Source organism: Hydra viridissima, unplaced genomic scaffold (assembly GCF_058129835.1).
Source record: "Hydra viridissima isolate aposymbiotic clone 2 unplaced genomic scaffold, HvirCarnegie_v1 scaffold_9, whole genome shotgun sequence".
In the NCBI taxonomy this organism is placed as follows: Eukaryota; Metazoa; Cnidaria; class Hydrozoa; order Anthoathecata; family Hydridae; genus Hydra; species Hydra viridissima.
Genome location: NW_028324308.1, coordinates 15,380,730 through 15,397,653, shown reverse-complemented (window position 1 = coordinate 15,397,653; position 16,924 = coordinate 15,380,730). Strand labels below are relative to the sequence as shown.

General features: G+C 28.0%; 1 protein-coding gene across 1 annotated transcript; it reads left to right on the top strand.

The window, feature by feature from the left end:
* The first annotated feature begins 1,870 nt into the window (after positions 1-1,870).
* On the top strand, positions 1,871-15,959 carry LOC145185681 (endosome/lysosome-associated apoptosis and autophagy regulator 1-like). The gene is made up of 12 exons (XM_090097151.1): positions 1,871-2,323; positions 5,787-6,058; positions 10,066-10,334; positions 10,551-10,637; positions 11,148-11,451; positions 11,584-11,873; positions 12,050-12,378; positions 13,292-13,529; positions 13,657-13,959; positions 14,550-14,802; positions 14,928-15,124; positions 15,473-15,959. The coding sequence occupies exons 1-12, from the start codon at positions 2,145-2,147 to the stop codon at positions 15,686-15,688; spliced, it is 2,937 nt and encodes a 978-aa protein (XP_089953277.1). The 5' UTR covers positions 1,871-2,144; the 3' UTR covers positions 15,689-15,959.
* Positions 15,960-16,924: the final 965 nt, after the last annotated feature.

Sequence of the window (16,924 nt, the reverse complement as noted above, 5' to 3'; positions counted from 1 at the left end):
AAAAAGTATGTTGAAAAGAATTCTACTGTATCCACCAGAAAGACCACAAATTTATTTAATGTTGATGAGAGTCAGAAGAACTCTAAAAACACTTGAAAAAGTTAGTGTAGCCCAACCTACATTCCAACTTTTGACAGAAAGGCTAAAAAAATTGAGATTGGAGCGATCAATGAAGCTTCTGAATCACCTGAAAAGCCATGCTTTGTCAACAGTTGATGTTTTCTCAGATGAAAATATGGCTAATATGGGACAACATGGCTAATTTCTGGCCCAAACACTTTTGGCCACCATCCAGCCCTGACCTGAATCTTTTAGGTTATTATTATTTGTGGAGCGTAGTTGAGAATAAGGGTAGTAAAAAGATCCACTCAAGTATTAAGTCACTAAAGTCATCAATTACCCGTGCTTGAAACTCAAAATCAAGGGGCTATATAATCAGCACCTGCCAGTCCATCCGTCCAAAGCTCGAGGCAGTGATCAAAAAAAAAAGAAGACCTAATTATATGTTATGATGGGAAAAGCATTTATTTTCAACTTTTCATTTATTAATATTCCATGAATATAATTTTTTAGTGCTTCAGAAATACATTTTGAAAAAATGCTCTAAAATGTTTGCGAATCGCTGCCGCACCCTGTACAGCTGAAAATATGGTGCAAGTTTAGGTCAATACTGGTTTGTCTAAGTACAAAATGTTTGAGCTGTCATCCACTTTAAATAACATTAGTGGCAAAAAACTAGTTGAAACAAATTCCAGTAAAAGTTACAAAAATTAACCGTAGAATACCTTGATGATTTTGAAATCACATCCATGATGTGTGAGAAAGGTACTATGTCTATAAAAAGAATTGTTCAGGCATATGAAAAAATGCTGATCTAAAGAGACATTCCTTTGAATCTTATTACCAAAATGGGCTTTGATGGAGATGTAGGATTTTTAAAAGTGAGCTTGGGAATCATGATCTTAAACACTTCTAAATCATAAACATCAACATCCTCAAAAAATCTTGTTTACCAAAGCTGTTCAAAGCTTCCGGTGTTAATCAGCAGTTGCTGCTTGCAATTTAAAAGGATTTCCCTGAAACTTACGGCTATGCAAAATGCATCTACAATTGGTTTTATCAAGCGACATCAAACTTGCAAACATTTTCTGTGCCATTCAGGCTCACTTCAGCATGGATCCGTGCTGCTAGTGCAATATCTGTTCCAGAGATCTATATTAAGCAGGGCCCCCAAAAAAAATTCTATCAATCAAAAAGCTTACAATAACCATGTCACTGCTGGAAAAGTTATCAAAACAGTAAAATATTTTGAAAACACGTTTCACCTTTCAATTTTTTTTTCACAAACTTTGACAACTTACTTCCCCTATATCTCCACCTGATGATTGGCGATATCAACTACATTCTGAAATGTCTTGGTATTTGATTCTCTAAATGAATGGCTGACAAACGATCACATTAATCCTCTGCTTCACCGTGGTGAACATTTCAATAGTACTGATAACCGAAAAATTTCGAAAAAATTTCATGATCTTCTTCAACGTACTGAAAGTCTCTCAGCACACAAATATCTTTGTCAAAAAATTAATAAAACAATGTCTTTGATATGCTTAAAAAAAAAAGAACCAATAAATATGCTGTAAAAATGCAAAACTGAGTTGTCATTTCGGCCATAAAAAAAACCTTATTTTTGGTGAACTTTTAAATGCAATTTTCTTTGGCATGCTTAAATGTCTGATTTTAAGGTTTACATTTTTGTAAACTACAAATTGTACTCTCTCAACAACCCAAAGGATTTTTTCGGGTAATAAGGTTAGGGCTGAATTACACTTTTTTAATTTTTGGAATGCTTATTGTATAAAGATTTTTTGTTGTTTATCAAGAGCTTTCTCCACGCCAACTTTTGGTTGCCATTTTTTGATTAGTAATGTGCCTGAAATATGAATAATATACTCAAAAAAAACACAGCTATCCATAAAATGTAGATAATTAGTATTACAGTCTACCCAATCAATAAAGAAGTTTCATAATTTTGTCAATGCTGTTCATGTCTTTTGAAATTGATTGAATTGACTGGTATCGCTCGAATCTCAGGCTAAGTATCCGACAAGCTATTAAATCCGGAATTAACTCTGTCAAAAAAGATGGCTGTGCCAATGCGCTGTCACATTGTTCAATTGTTTATTTATGTTGTCTTGTTTAATAATGAAATACTTTCAAACTCACTAAAACCATGTACGTTAAGTAGTTTTGAAAATATTGTTTTACCCTGTTCTCTAACTGAAAGGAAACGCAAGTCTGTTTATTATATGAATGAAGAATGGTATGTATGCATAAACTTGCATCACTTAATAAATTTTTTAAAAATTTTATAAAACCTTTTTTTTTTTTTTTTTTTTTCTAAACCGTGCTTTCTAACGAAAGTTTTATTTAAAATAATGTCAATAATAAACTTAATCTATCACAGGCTCTTTTGCTATGACTTTGTAATTGATTGCAAATAAATTTGATTTAGCAGTAGATTTATTGTCATGCTTATGATATAAAAGATAATTTTTTAGAATAATTACACTGAGACCTCTTCACTCATAAATTAGTAATGGAGATAATACTAGGCAAGTCTAGAAGCACAGCTTTTAAACTTTCAAATTGTTTTTTAAATAAACTAAAAAGGAGACAGTTTTTAGGGATGACAAAGATGTTGTTTTTTTTGTTTTTTGTTTGCAAGTTTTTAATTACACAACATCTTAAACAAAGTTAAAAAAACAAAGAATTTCAGTAAACTCAAGCAATGTGCTTTGCTTTAATCTTGTTGAAGATTCTTCAAAAAGGAGAAAAAATGGCTATTTTTAAAATGAATTTTGTTACTTATACCACCTATCAAAAATTGGTCCTAACTTCAACTTTAAAAACCAAAACAGCAATATCAATGATTTATGGTGTATTAATCTACAAGGTCTCAGAAATCACCAGATGTAAATGGCTTACATATTCAGGGTGATCAGGGTTTCTTTTGTACCTGACCCATTGAGCACTAAAGATTGAATGTAAGGTTTCTATTAGTTGTTCACAAGTACACAATACTGTACACTTTTCAAAATCAGGATTATGTTAAAATACTGTATGGGTTTAAGGGGTGATTGAAAATAGTAGTAGAAGATATGAGTTCTTAAAGTCTAACAACACTCTTAAAATATTAAAATGCTTTCCCAAAGCCAAGCACATGATCTGCCTTTTCACTTTTAACAATTCTTTGCAAAACATCCATATTCTTCAAAAGTTTATCAAAATCATCCAAAAAAACCTTCACCATGATAAGGTTGTAATTTCATTTTGAGAATAAAATGGCTACTATTTGCCATAAATACCCAGTTTAATGAGAGGCAGTGAAGTAATGTTTCTAATTGTGAGAAGTTAATAAAATCTTGTAATGAACAATCTCTGCCAAAAAAAATCACTTTTTCTTGATGGCTTGCAAGTAGGATTTTGGAAACTTTGAATAAACTTTCAACTTTTTAATTTGAAGCTATTGTAAAATTTTCCCTAAATTTAATTTCAAAATTTTTTGAAATTGTAGCCTTGTTTTGTTTTGTAGTCAGTTCTTACATCTTTTTATTTGGAAAAGCAGTAATAATTTGAACTTGAGCCATGTTCAAAGTAGTTAAAGAAGTTCTTAATATGCACTGAGCTCTAGAGAGATTTGGAGTATTAGTTAAAGCTTTAACACTTTCCTTGCTCAACTTAATTTGTTCAGAAGTTCTGGAATTAATTGCTATAACTTTCATTAGGTTTTCAAACTTGTTGGCTTATGAACAATCATGTGTTTACACCTTTGTTTGATTACACTGAGATAGCATAGTTTATTCAAGCTCTTTGAAGATTCTTTTAAATTTTGATCTGTTGAAAATATGAGCTTTGTAGAATGTCATTTTAGTTGGTCAACCTGGCAAATTAAATGAATAAAAGAATCAAGTCCTATGGTCTGTGGTCTTATTATTCACTTTGTTATAGTCATGTATCTTGTGAAGCAGCAAGTATCTGTCTTACTTGCCATGCTATTGTGCTATTGCTTTGTAGGAATTGGATGCGTAATGAAACTATCATCCTTGAAATCAATGGAGTTTCCAGAAGAAAAAAAACTTTTTTTCCTTGATGAAAGTAATTTCTTAAAAATTTTGAAAAGTTTTGAAAAATAAAGGAAGCAAACAGATTGCTTACAATCTTGATAAGTTTTTATTTATATGGCATTTCAATGCTGAGAAAACAGATCTTTTCTGAGAAAATAAAAAACATTTCCTTTTTTTTTTAATTAAGAGAATAAACACGGTCAAAGCAATAAAAGATTTTCAGAGATTCTTCAATAAAAGAAAGAAGCAATAGAAGCTTATAAGTATTTTGATTATGTAAAAAAAAAACTTGAAAATGTAACAAAGTCTTTTTAAAAATTCCCAATTATTTTTGAATTATACAATAAATATCGTTTCCCAGATATTTTTGAATTATAAATATAAAAAATGTTGTTTCCTATTCATTTTATATTATAAATTTAAAAAGTGTTGTTATCATTAGGTGTGTGTTTTGTTATTCATTTTAAATAAAAACAACAAAGCAAATTTTTGCATTAACAGCTAAAATATAAAATATTTTAATGTGTTTTAATTTCAGAACAATTAGAAAAAATACCTTTGACTACAGAGCTTTTACCCCAAATTTTAAACAAACCTGGGCAACGTACACACAAATGTGACATCTAATAATCATAGAATCCCATATCCACTAATTACCTGATATTGTTACTTAGTTATTTGATGTGACTTTAAATCTTTAAAAAGCATAAAAACCACAAAAAGTTCCTATGTTTAGGCCATTTTTTTTAAAGACAAGATTCTACTTTAAAAGCTATATCTTTGCACTGATAAAGATATCTTGCTTCTGTTTTTTTGTTTTTTTTTTGGGCCAGAAAGCTACATGCCAAGGTTTCATTCAATTAAAGTTTAAATAAACTTCCATAGTTATTAATAGGAATAAAATAAAAGCAATATGCTTCAATTGTTACCTTTTAAAGAGGTTTTTAGTGCCATACCCCATACTTTAGGTTTCTGTACACAAACCACCAAGTGTTAAAGAGCTAATTTTTTTCAGGTTATAGCTGACACATATTATCTTAGTCGATAATTTTTTTACTTTAAAATATCTACGAAAGACTTGAAGTGATTTTCATAGCCTGTCCATGATTCTGCTTACATAAGCAACAATCTATTTGCACAGATTCATCGCATTTTCATGTCGTATATATAGATTTCTTATATCTTATTTCATATATCTAAAGACTTTTTGATACTTTTTTAAAAGTTCCATACAACAAAACAAAAAACAAACAGATTTACAATAAAACTCCAACTGCGATCAGTAGCAAAAAATCCTACAAAACTTCAAATGTGTTCTTCTCCTTTGGCTATGGGTCAGGTTTTAATTTTTACATTTGGTGAAATATGAGGCCTTGCAGATTGGTCAATTTTTGTTCTTTAAAATTGAGGACCTGTTTTGGATAGGTAAAATTTTTTACAGAAATAAATATATCCTTTCTTTTGGGCTTGTATGTTCAGCTCTTTTGATTCATAAAAAAACATCTATAGATTCATTCAGATCCTAAGAAATTACTCTTTCTGGTATCTTTTCTGTTTCTAATATTTATGATGTTAATTAATCATTATACTGATTATAGTTACATTTTAGATTTTTTGTTTTTATACATAATTTTTTGTTTTTATCCATTTTCCATTTAGTGATCTGAAACACACCAATAGTGTTTCTCCTCTTAACTTAATCACTTACTTGCCTTGTGATTGTGATGCTGGATATGGTCAAGTTAACAATACTAACAGTAATATTACTTGTGTAAAGTGTAAACCTGGACAGTTTAGTTATGGCGGGGAAGTCCTTTCAGATTTTAAAAACTGGTATGACAGTTCAGGTGTAGCTGGGTTGTTCTACAGAGCTTACTCCTATTGCAGTGACTTTTTATCAAGAAAGCCATGCAAGTCATGGACTGTTGGAGGTATTCTTTTAAATTCTTTTAAACCTGCATATTTTATGTTGCAATCAAAAAGAAAATTGTTTTTTTGATTGCAACATAATGTAGCTTTAAAATTTGCTTTAAAAGAGACATTTTTATATGAGGTTATTTTAGTGCTTCTTTTTTTTGAGGAGTAATAAAAAAATACCTTATGTAAAAATGTCATGAATACCTCTTTTCTTTTTTTTTTGTCTGTGTGTTATTTCACAACTTTTTTTAAACATCTAATGCAAAAACTGTTAGAATAGTATAAGTATATATGCTTGTTGGTGATAGATTTTTGTGTCCACTTGCTTAATGAAGATACTTCTATCTTCAATTTTTTCTCAATTTGTCTAAAAGTCTATATGTTTCTGAAAATCTTTGATCAGGTTAGGTTAATTCTTAAATAAAATACCTTTTGAAATATCACCTTTTTTAATGATGTGATGGCATTACAAACTTCTTGTTGAAAACTTCAAATTGAGCTGCAACTTGATAAAACTAATAAACAATTTTGCTGTACATATATTGGTTTTATTTTTGCCTCTATTTATATCTTCTGTATTTTTTTTTTAAAAAAATTGTTATATAAATTATTGGTAAATTTCTTCACTCAAGTTTCATCTTTCGAGGATGAAGTCATTAATGTCAAATCATTAACATAAAGTTTGTAACTGTTGATCTTTATATCATTTGTAGCCCATGATAAATAAAGCATTTTAAATAAAATTTGAAAAAAAACACACAAATTCTTAAGATATTAGCTGATTTTTTGCTGATTCAGCATTTTTATTATAATGTCATTCCAACTTTGACCTTTAGTACCTTGAATACCTTGGACCTTATAAAAGAAAATATAAAGCTTTAAAAAAAAGCCTTATCTTTCTTAGTATTTAAGCTCAGAAATTTTTGCAAAATAGAAAATGAGAGAAATAAAAGTTATAAAGATGCTATTAAAAAGTACTTTAAAATTTATGCTAAAAAACTGTTTACCTTTGATTTTGATATTGTGAAGCATTAAAATTTAAAAAAGACTATGTTATGAAAAATATATAAATAACTAAATCACAAGGAATTCAATTAATTTTTTTTTCTGCAAGCTACTGATGTTTTGTAAATCAAATAAGATATTTTAGAATCAGAAAAAGAGGTAGTTGATATTGCTGTAAGTGTTAAAAGTAAGCATATAGCTCCTAACTTTGAGCACCCAGAACTCCTCACTATTTAGCCAGAAGAGAATTTTAGGTGAGTCATAATTCTGACTTCTGTTCATTTCTTCAATACTTCTGACCTACAAAAATCCATCATAATACCATGCTATGTAATTCATTTTTAAATATTGAGATAAATCTCTTAGAATTTTTTGTTTTTTAAAATGAACTTTTAAACTAATTATCTTTAAAAATGTTATAAAAATGATGATACGTCCTTGTCCCAGGAACTGCTCTAAGCAAAGAACCACTGCCTTTTGCATTTTGAATTGTCATAGAGGACCCATTTTTCATCTCCAGTGATCAACCAATCAAAAAATGCTCCTTAATTATCTGACATGGATTTGTTTCCACTTTTGTCCTTAACAAATTATTGTCTAAAATTGTTGTCTTCTTAATCGATAGAGGTTGAAAAGGTCAAAATTACCAGATCTGAACTTAAAAAACCACTTTTAGCATTTAAAAACATCTAATGCACTTGAGTAAACATCACAAATGTTTTTGGTAGCAACTGTTGTATTACTACCCTTTTGAAACTCAAAAAGCATATAATACTGAGTTTGTATATCTTCTGGTATTTGGCTGGCCATTTTACCTAAATTTACAAATAAAGAAGTCACTTTAACCTTAAAACGTCTTTGGCACAGCTTTGAAGTATACAATTTGCTGATAAATGATAAACAAGTATTGCACAGAAACATGCACAGAAACAACATTACTTTTTGGTCCACCTAATACTTAGTCTTCTTTTTAACTGGTATCATTTTAGAAAAAAGTTTGAATTAAATAGTTTCTAGTGAAAAAGTGTTTCCAAATATTTTCATGGTAATGATAGGATGCTCATTTAACTTTTCCTGCACTTTTGACAAAATACTCAGGTGCTTCAAAGAAGTTTGCTATCTTTTTACATTTTCATAATTCTGGTGTTAACATAAACCTTTTAGCAGTAACATTCTTTAACTGAGTTTTTTTGTTTCATACATTAATCTGTCTAGATCATCTTAGTTGACCTTATTTTTTGAACTGGTGCTGGGCATTTCAATCATTAAAGAGGCTTCTTCAATTCTTCAATGCTGAAGAGACTTTTTTTTTGCTACCATTTTTTTTTTTGCTACCATTATTTCCTCAAACTTTAATTTTGCTTCAACATTTTGCAATATCTTTTTTCCTACCTCTTTTTTCTGCCTCTTACTATGAATTTTCTTCTTCATCAATTTTTACTGGATTCTTGTTACATTTGTTGCATAATCTCTAACTTTGGTGAAATTATTTTTTTTTGTTTGCAAAATTAAAGTACAATTTTTAGATTACCTGAAAAAAAGTCAAAAAAAAAAAAAAAATTTAACTAAAAGTTACTCTAAAAAACTATTTTCTCATAGTGTCTGATTTTTTAATTTAAAAATAATTTTGATAATTTTAATTTAAAAATAGTTTTAATAAATTTAATTTAAAAATAATTTTAATAATTTTAATTTAAAAATAATTTTGATTTAAAAATAATTTTAACAATAAAAAGTCTTATAACTATCATCAATCTCAATGAATTATTTTTCATTCCCCTAAGTTCTTTTGTAACTATGCAAATACTAAATGACCTTTAAGTGCACTTTTTTTTGCTTTGTTGTGTGTTGGGCACAGAAAAGAATTGCTACAGTTTGTTATTTTTCTTTTTAAATTTTACATATAAGATAATAATACAATATATATTATTATAATGTTATAAAATATACAGAATTGTTCATGACAACAATATGTAATGCTTCATGAACTATATTCTTCTTTCAAGTATGCTTGTCACAATATCTCTTCTTTCTGCTCACTAGGAAGATCTTTAAGTCTAGTTAGAGATCTCTCTCCTAGAATGTTAAGTGTAGAAGATCTTTAAGTCTACCTTATTTCCTTGAAAATCCTGTTTTGTAGTATTTGAATGCAGAGAATTTTTCCTATATTACATGTCTCTTTAATCAATATTTTTATCATTTATGAGCTTAAATCAAATCAGAAAAAAAAGTTAACCAAAAATTTTTATTTTACTTTATGTACTTCTGTTTGCTTTTATTTCAAAATTCCTAGTCACCAACTAAGAAAATGTTAAGAAATTCAAGTTTAAAACTTGTCTTACATATCATTTCAAGGTGCTTCGTTTTAAAATTTGTATGTTAAAAATTCCAAAAACTTTGAAAGAATATTTTGATCAAATATTAAAAAGACAAAGTAAGGGCACAGCGTTTTTGAGTTAAGATAAAATAATGGTAAAAAAGTAAATTTTTCACCCAGGTAAAAATTTTTATCCAGGCGACAGCTTTTTCCTTTTCAATACTTTTAAATTTGGATAAACTAGGTATTGGGATGTTAGAGTCTTTAAAGTGTAAATTTTTTTAATCCCTTGAGCAATTTTCTTGGGGGGGGGGGGTGCATTTACATTTGGGAGTATTACCTAAACCATTTTCAAGATATTAGGATTAAAGTTGCACTGGTGGATCTTCCGATTGTTGTAAAAATGCTGAGTCAGCAAAGTTTCAATTGCCAAAAACTTAAGAAACATTGTATATTTTTAGTTGAGTTTATCATAGTTATGTTTGATTTTTTATGGACTACAAATAAAGCAATATCTGTAAATTTTGAGATGTAAGCCCATCATGATCTGGATAATTTGATGTGAAATGACTTAAGGAACAGGTGATAATTATAGCAATTTGTATTAAGGTAAGTAGTAAGAAAAAAGTCAATATTAAGTGTTTTCAGTATACTTTAGGGAAGAGTTTTGGTTTTCTGGTTGAAGAATTTTATTTTCAGGTGGTGGTGAGTATTTGGTATCAGGAGAAACAAAAAACAGCACTGAATTGCGTTGCTTTGAGCAATCAATTTTGGTTCTTAGTCGACAATTTTCAGGTTCTCCTGGCAACAATAGAGTTTCCTTTCTATACAGGGTTGATGGGAAGGAATGTGAGCATGATTCATCGTCGAGTTGTTCTAATGGATTGTTTTTTTTTGTGAATGGAGAACAAAAAATGAATAGTGAGTCACAGTTTCAATGGAAGGAGTTCAGTGTCGATGTTAATCCAGTGAGTTTTTAAATGAATATTTTAAATAACTTATTTTTAATTATTACAATTATTATAAATTTGCTTTCATTATTATTATAAATTCTTTTTAATTGTCTTATAATTTTCTTTCTTTTCAAATAAATTCTATTCTTTCTTTATAAATACTTTTTAAATAGTTTTATAAACATTCTAATTCACAATTTAAAATTCAACCTTTTTTTTTTTATCCTGTAGGGTACAGTGCGGTTGAAGTTTGTATACCAAAGAAGTTGCACAAGAACAAATATTTTAGATGTTGCTTTCATTAAACAAATATCATTGGTAAATAATATTTATATTAATGGTTCATTTTAGGTTCCTACCTAAAATGACTGCTCACTTAAAATCATAAATAAACTCTGTATAGAGTGTACAATTTTTTTTTTTTTTTTTTTAATTTGTTAACTATGATATCATAAAAAAATCGGTCTATATTATGAGAAATCTCTTGAAATTACAAAAAATCTTTTCAAAATTACAACAAAGCCTTGATATTGTGTAAAATCTCTTGTCATTAGAAGTTGCACACAATAAAAATTTTTGAATTTAATTTATAGCTTTGAAACATTTACTATCAAATATATATAATTGAATTTGGTTATGTAGAAAAATTTAGAATTGAACTTAACCTACTTTAATAACTTGTACTTGTAAAGCGAATTTTTAATGAGATTTTCTTTTTAGGTTTTCTTGTTTTTTTTTATTTTTTCTACATTTAACTTAAGTTTTTTTTAATTTACTAAATTTAAACACTTATTTTGGATTTTTATTTTTGAACTATTTTGTCTAAAGGTTGGTACAGTTTCAAAAGAAAGTAAATGCTTAGAATGTCCTGCTGGCTCATATTCTTCTAGTGATGGGTCTAAAGAGTGTGTAAAATGTTCTCAAAATGACTATCAAGATAAACCAGGTCAAACAAAGTGTATTGCTTGTCCTATTGGTGAATTTTCTGGTATTGGAGCAAGTAGTTGTATGAAATTACCTAATTGTACTCAAAGAGATTTTTATCTTCTGCCTGATAGCATCTCAAAGTGTACAAAAGACAGCACTGGTGCATGGTTTAGAAATCAGACAGTACTCATCCCAAACTGGTCAAGTGTGTTTGATTTTTTTTTTTTTTTAATTTCTCCTTTTTTATTATTTGATGTCTTGTTTTTAAATCGACGTTACTAAAGTATTGAAGTTTAATAATTTTTTTTTAATTTAAAATTTTTTTTTTTTTTTAAAGATGTTTCAACTGCTATCTGCAACGAAATAAAAGATGCTGGAGATCAATATAAACGACCTGATAATCTAAAAGTTCAATGTTTTTGTCAACCTGGTTACTTCTTGAACACTTCTGGACCTACACCAAAGTGCAGTATGTGCAGTGTTGGGAAATATTCAAATGGCTTTCAACATGAGTGTTTGTCATGTAAACCAGGATATGCTGCATTGCCTGGCTTTTATATGGATCATTTCCCAGAGGGGCCATTACCAAAAATTATGCGTCAGTCATGTAGTGGACAGTATTGTAAGGTAAAGTAATCTTTTGTACTTACAACAGAGATTAAACATTTAATTAAAATACAACAAAAATACTTAACATACTTATATATTCTAACATAAGCTATTAGATAGACAATCTTTGACATCTGTAAATTCTTTAATTTGTGCATCATGGCTGTTGTAAGACTAAAAATATTCTAACATAGGATGGAGAAACATTCTGGGAACCAAGAGGGAATTATATTGCTACACGTCGTTTACCTGGTACATTTGAAACTACATTAGAAGTTAATGATGTTTTTGTAAATTATTTTAATGCCTCGTTATCCTTTAACTGTTCATTGGATTGTCGTTTAAGCTCAGATGATTCTAAATTAGCCAAGCTCAGTGATTGTTTTTTAAGGCTTGTTGTTTTAAAAGATGGTAAGTCAATCATTGAAGAAGATTGTGTAAGCAAATACATGAGTAATCTCAGGAATGGAACAATTATGGCTCATCAATACAGTTTATCAGACCCTGGGAAGTATTCATTTAAGTATGTTCTGTTAAATTTTGATAACTAGAAGTTAAAATTATTTGTTTTGAAGCTATGATTTATAAATGACAAAATCTCTGTAAGTTTTAGAAGTAGTCATTATTGAAAACATTCATTGTGAATGCATTTAGAATTTAATATTTTTTAATGAAAGTGGTCTAAATATTGCTTACATATTGAATGTAAATGAATTAACAAAATTCTAACTGTAACTTCATCTTAAATCATCTTTTTTTTCAAAAAAAAGTGTTTAATTCCAAGATTTCAAAATTTTTTAATTCTAAAGTTAAATTATCTAAACCTAAAAGTAAAATAAATAATCTAATCTCAAAAAGAATTTTGATAGTCTTAAATATATCACATTAAAATGATGCATTTTAATATGAAAGTTGTGCCAACATAAAATCTTGTGTTTTTCTTTGTTTTTTACTGTCTTTTCATGCTCATCAGAGTAGGGGTAAATATCCAAATGCCAATTTCTATCCAAATGCCATATTCTGCATGGATTAAAACTTAAAGATTTGAGTTCTGATGCTGTGGATTTGAGTTGTGATACCCAGGATTTGAATGTTTTGAATGTTCAATCTTAATGTGCCAATTTAAAAAAACAAAAATTCTTTGTGTTAGGTTGCACTAAATGTTAATTTTTAATCAAATAAGTTTTAATATTTAGTCTGAGAAAGTGTTTCTAAATTTTCTAACTTAAAAAAAGGTTTTTCTCCTAGTATTTCTAAAACATATCTTATCAAAAATTCTGTGCTAAAATCACAGTAAAGTTTTACAGTTAGTATAATACTAAGATTTATATTTTCAGTTTTATTCTGATTAACAGTTTTTGTCTGTTAGAGTTCTCTTTTTCATTTTAATTTCATTTATCTCAACATCAACAATATTTTTTTTTTTTTTTTTTAAGGGTCATTTTTCATCATGAAGATGAAGGTAATTTCTCTCTGATAAGCTTTGAAGGGCGTATTTATTTTATTGACTTACTTGGTGCAATAGATGGCTCGTCTAAGCAATGTGTTGAATGTCCAGCTGGTATGATTCTTTCTAAAGACAAATCAACTTGTATAAAATGTCCCAATGGAACTTATAGTGGGAGAGGTGCTTCAACTTGTATTCCCTGTCCAAAGGGAACATTTGCTTCAGAGGTAATTTACAGATATTAGGATATTATCATCACCAATTATCATCACTATTATTTTAACTTGGTCTGATTGACTGAATTAGTTATCCTATTGATTTTATGTTAATTTAAGAACTATTTACTTAAAAAAGGAAGGTAGTGAATCATGTGTTAAGTGTGGGGATGGCACAACATCTAATGAAAGACGTGATGACTGTGAATACAATGGCTGTCGATTTTCTCCTGAACAAGGACTGAACTTTGATCTTTCACCCCTAAGTGTAGATGGTGGACCAATGTATGAAGTAAAAATATACCGTCCTTTTATAAATTTCTACTTCCCTCCACAAGTATTTTACATCAACATATGCTCTAAAAATCATGATAATACCTCATGTGTCACAAGTGTGCGAGAAATGGATCCAGTTGATAAAACGACAAAAGTAGTTAAACAGGTAACTATTTTTGTTTTTAAAACGCATGCTGATGGATTCAGAAAGAGAAAAAAAAGTTTGAAAGATTTAAATATTTTAGTTTTAAATTTGTATAAAAAAAGCAATTGTTGTTTAATCTATTGAATCTTTTAATCTATAGAATCTTTTGAGTATTTTACATTTTATCATTTAATCATTTTATAGTTTTACATTTTCATAATTTTACCTTTTATAATTTTATACTTTATAGTTTTTTATTGTATAATATTTTGTCTTATAATTTTATGTTTTATAGTTTTTTTTTTATAATATTTTGTTTCATAATTATAAAATTTATAGTTTTATTTTTTATAATTTTGCATTTTATGACTTTTACGATTTTTAACTTTATATTTTACAATTTTATATTTATAACTTTATATTGTTTAGATTTACATTGTATAAATTGAATCAGTTGCTTCAAATAAAAATGATTTTATATTTTTATTTTTTGATAAATTGTCATGTTATAAATTAATTTTCTAAACTTTCTGTTAGAGGAAACAAAAAAAAATTATTATTTTTTACCCATAAATTGCGTATTCTTATCTTCTCATCTACCTTTCTTTCAGATATTTTTGAAGACAATGGCATGCAAGAGATATTATTTTGATAGATTCAACAGCCTATCTATTGGTGAAGTACTTAGTTTTAAAGCATTAGAAGGTGATAAAAAACGTGATGGTCTCAAAATAATTCTTTCTGGTGGCAGTAAGTGTTGGAACAAAATGACTAGGTCATACACCTCTCCTCAAACCACTATTTTAATGATGTGTGATCTTGAAGCTGGTGTTAACCGCCCTGAACAACTTAATAATTTCACAGGTAAAAATGGACTATCTAGCGATAAAATTTAGAGTATGGAATTTTTAATTATCTAAGGATAAATAAATTGTCTGCAATTTATAACTTAAGATGATTATGCAAGTAATCAATATTTTACATTTTAGCAATAGATGACAGACCATGCATTAATGAGTTTTTGTGGAAAACAACATATGCTTGTCCAATATGTACACCTGATGACTATTCTGAAGTTTTTTCAGAGTGCAAAAATGGCACCCAATATAAAACAAAGACTAGAAAAACCAAATGTCGCTTATCTGTTGGAGAAAATGATATTGTTTTCAAATCTTTTCCATGCACAGTTAGTTTAATTTGTTGATTTTCCTGTAAATTTGTACACCAAATTTTTACTTTACCTAAAAGATTTGTTAAAATGAAAAAACTCAACTCCAAATATTGTCAAAAGTCTTGCTCCTTTTTTTATAACAAAAGATTTTCTTTATTAAATGCACTTTCTTGTTTAAAATATCCATCTTGAGTTAAAGCTTATTGTCAGCCTTTCTTAAAAAGAAGCTTATATAAATAGATATATTTATGTAAATTTTTGTGCTATTTTTTTAAATTTCTAAATCCAGCTTCGAATCATTAATATTATGATTTGCCTTTAATTTTTTCTTAATTCAAACATTTTTTTTATTATGTTTTTTAGCAGGATTCAAGGGTTTCTTTAAAAGGCTCAAAAGATACAACACTGGTAATAACAATATTAATTGCCATTGTTTTGATAATTGCTCTTATTATCATTTTGATTTACAATATTCGACGCAATCGTTACCTTCGTTCTAATTTGTTTGCACCTGGTCAAACATTTTCAAAAGTTCAAAGGGAAGATGAAGATGAGCTGGTAGACAACATGCAAAGTTAAATTCAAAAATCTACACCTTTACAGTTACCAGTAACCATTAAAGTCAATAAATTAGGATCATTTATTTTTCCTACAAAACTTTTTATTTGTTTTACAGTTTTAAAATGTACTTATAGTTGACAGATATCATGCTTGCCAAATTTTTATTATTTTTTTTTTTTTCACTATTCTGGCTGTTTTTTGATACAGTCATTTTAGGGTAAATATATTTAAGTAGTATTTATGCTATGTAATTTTGTGATTATTTGTTCCATTGATACATTAGTTTTGATACTTATGAAGTTTTCGTTTTTTTTAGCCTTCTTTATCTTGTGTTAGAAATGCAAAATAAGTTTAAAGAGTTCATCATCAGTTCAATCACAAAATAATTATTTTACTTTGCCTAAAAAGTCAGATTTTTTTAACTAATTTTTTTTTTGTTTATTTACATTCATAAGTCAAAAAGATTTCAGCATATTATATTAAGGGTGTCTATTTAACATTTTTTGTAAATAAAGCTTTTAGCTGTGCATACTGGAAATTATTGATATTGATCAATAAATAAATGTATATTGTTTTTTCTATCCTCTCCTGAAAAATGTTCACTAAAATCTTTAGGATTTTTAAAAAGTTGATTTTTTAAATCAGAATTTTTATTACTATTTTAATCTTCTCAATGAACACCGAGTATTTGCAACTAGGAGTAGACAGGGGGGTAATTTTTCCTCAGGAGGATTTTACTTTTTTTTTATATTAAAAAGTATTATTTAGAGTTAGTACTTTAAATAGATAACTTGGTATTACCAACTGTTTAATTGTAAGAGTACTTACTATTAATGGATTATACTGATGTTTACTTCAATTGGTTGTTTAATTTTTTAACTATGGTTTGCTGTTTCATGTCATTGAAAAGAAGATTTATTGTAGATGAATTTGCTTACTGTGAAATCTACCCCTTCCATCTCACTGAAGGAACACAAGTATAAAAAAGGGGGATTCATTCATAGGTGGTAATAGGTTTCAACAAAAAGACGAAAATGTTTCATTGTTAAGAACATTTAAAAAGATTGAACCCTACACAATCCATGTTAACCCCATTACGATCTTAACATTTTACACACCTCATTACAATTGTAGTATTACAAAGGTTAAAGAAATGCAAATAAAAAATATATAAAAGCAGAAGAAAATAATGTCCTATTTCAGATTGAAAGTATTTTCCAATCAAATGCAACCAAAATTACCCCATGCCAATAT

Excerpts from the sequence above, each read along its gene's own strand:
- LOC145185681 (XM_090097151.1), top strand. The coding sequence starts at position 2,145 with ATGGCTGTGCCAATGCGCTGTCACATTGTTCAATTGTTTATTTATGTT. Across the intron at positions 2,324-5,786 it reads TATTATATGAATGAAGAATG|TGATCTGAAACACACCAATA; the intron begins GTATGTATGCAT and ends TTTTCCATTTAG. Across the intron at positions 15,125-15,472 it reads TCAAATCTTTTCCATGCACA|CAGGATTCAAGGGTTTCTTT; the intron begins GTTAGTTTAATT and ends TATGTTTTTTAG.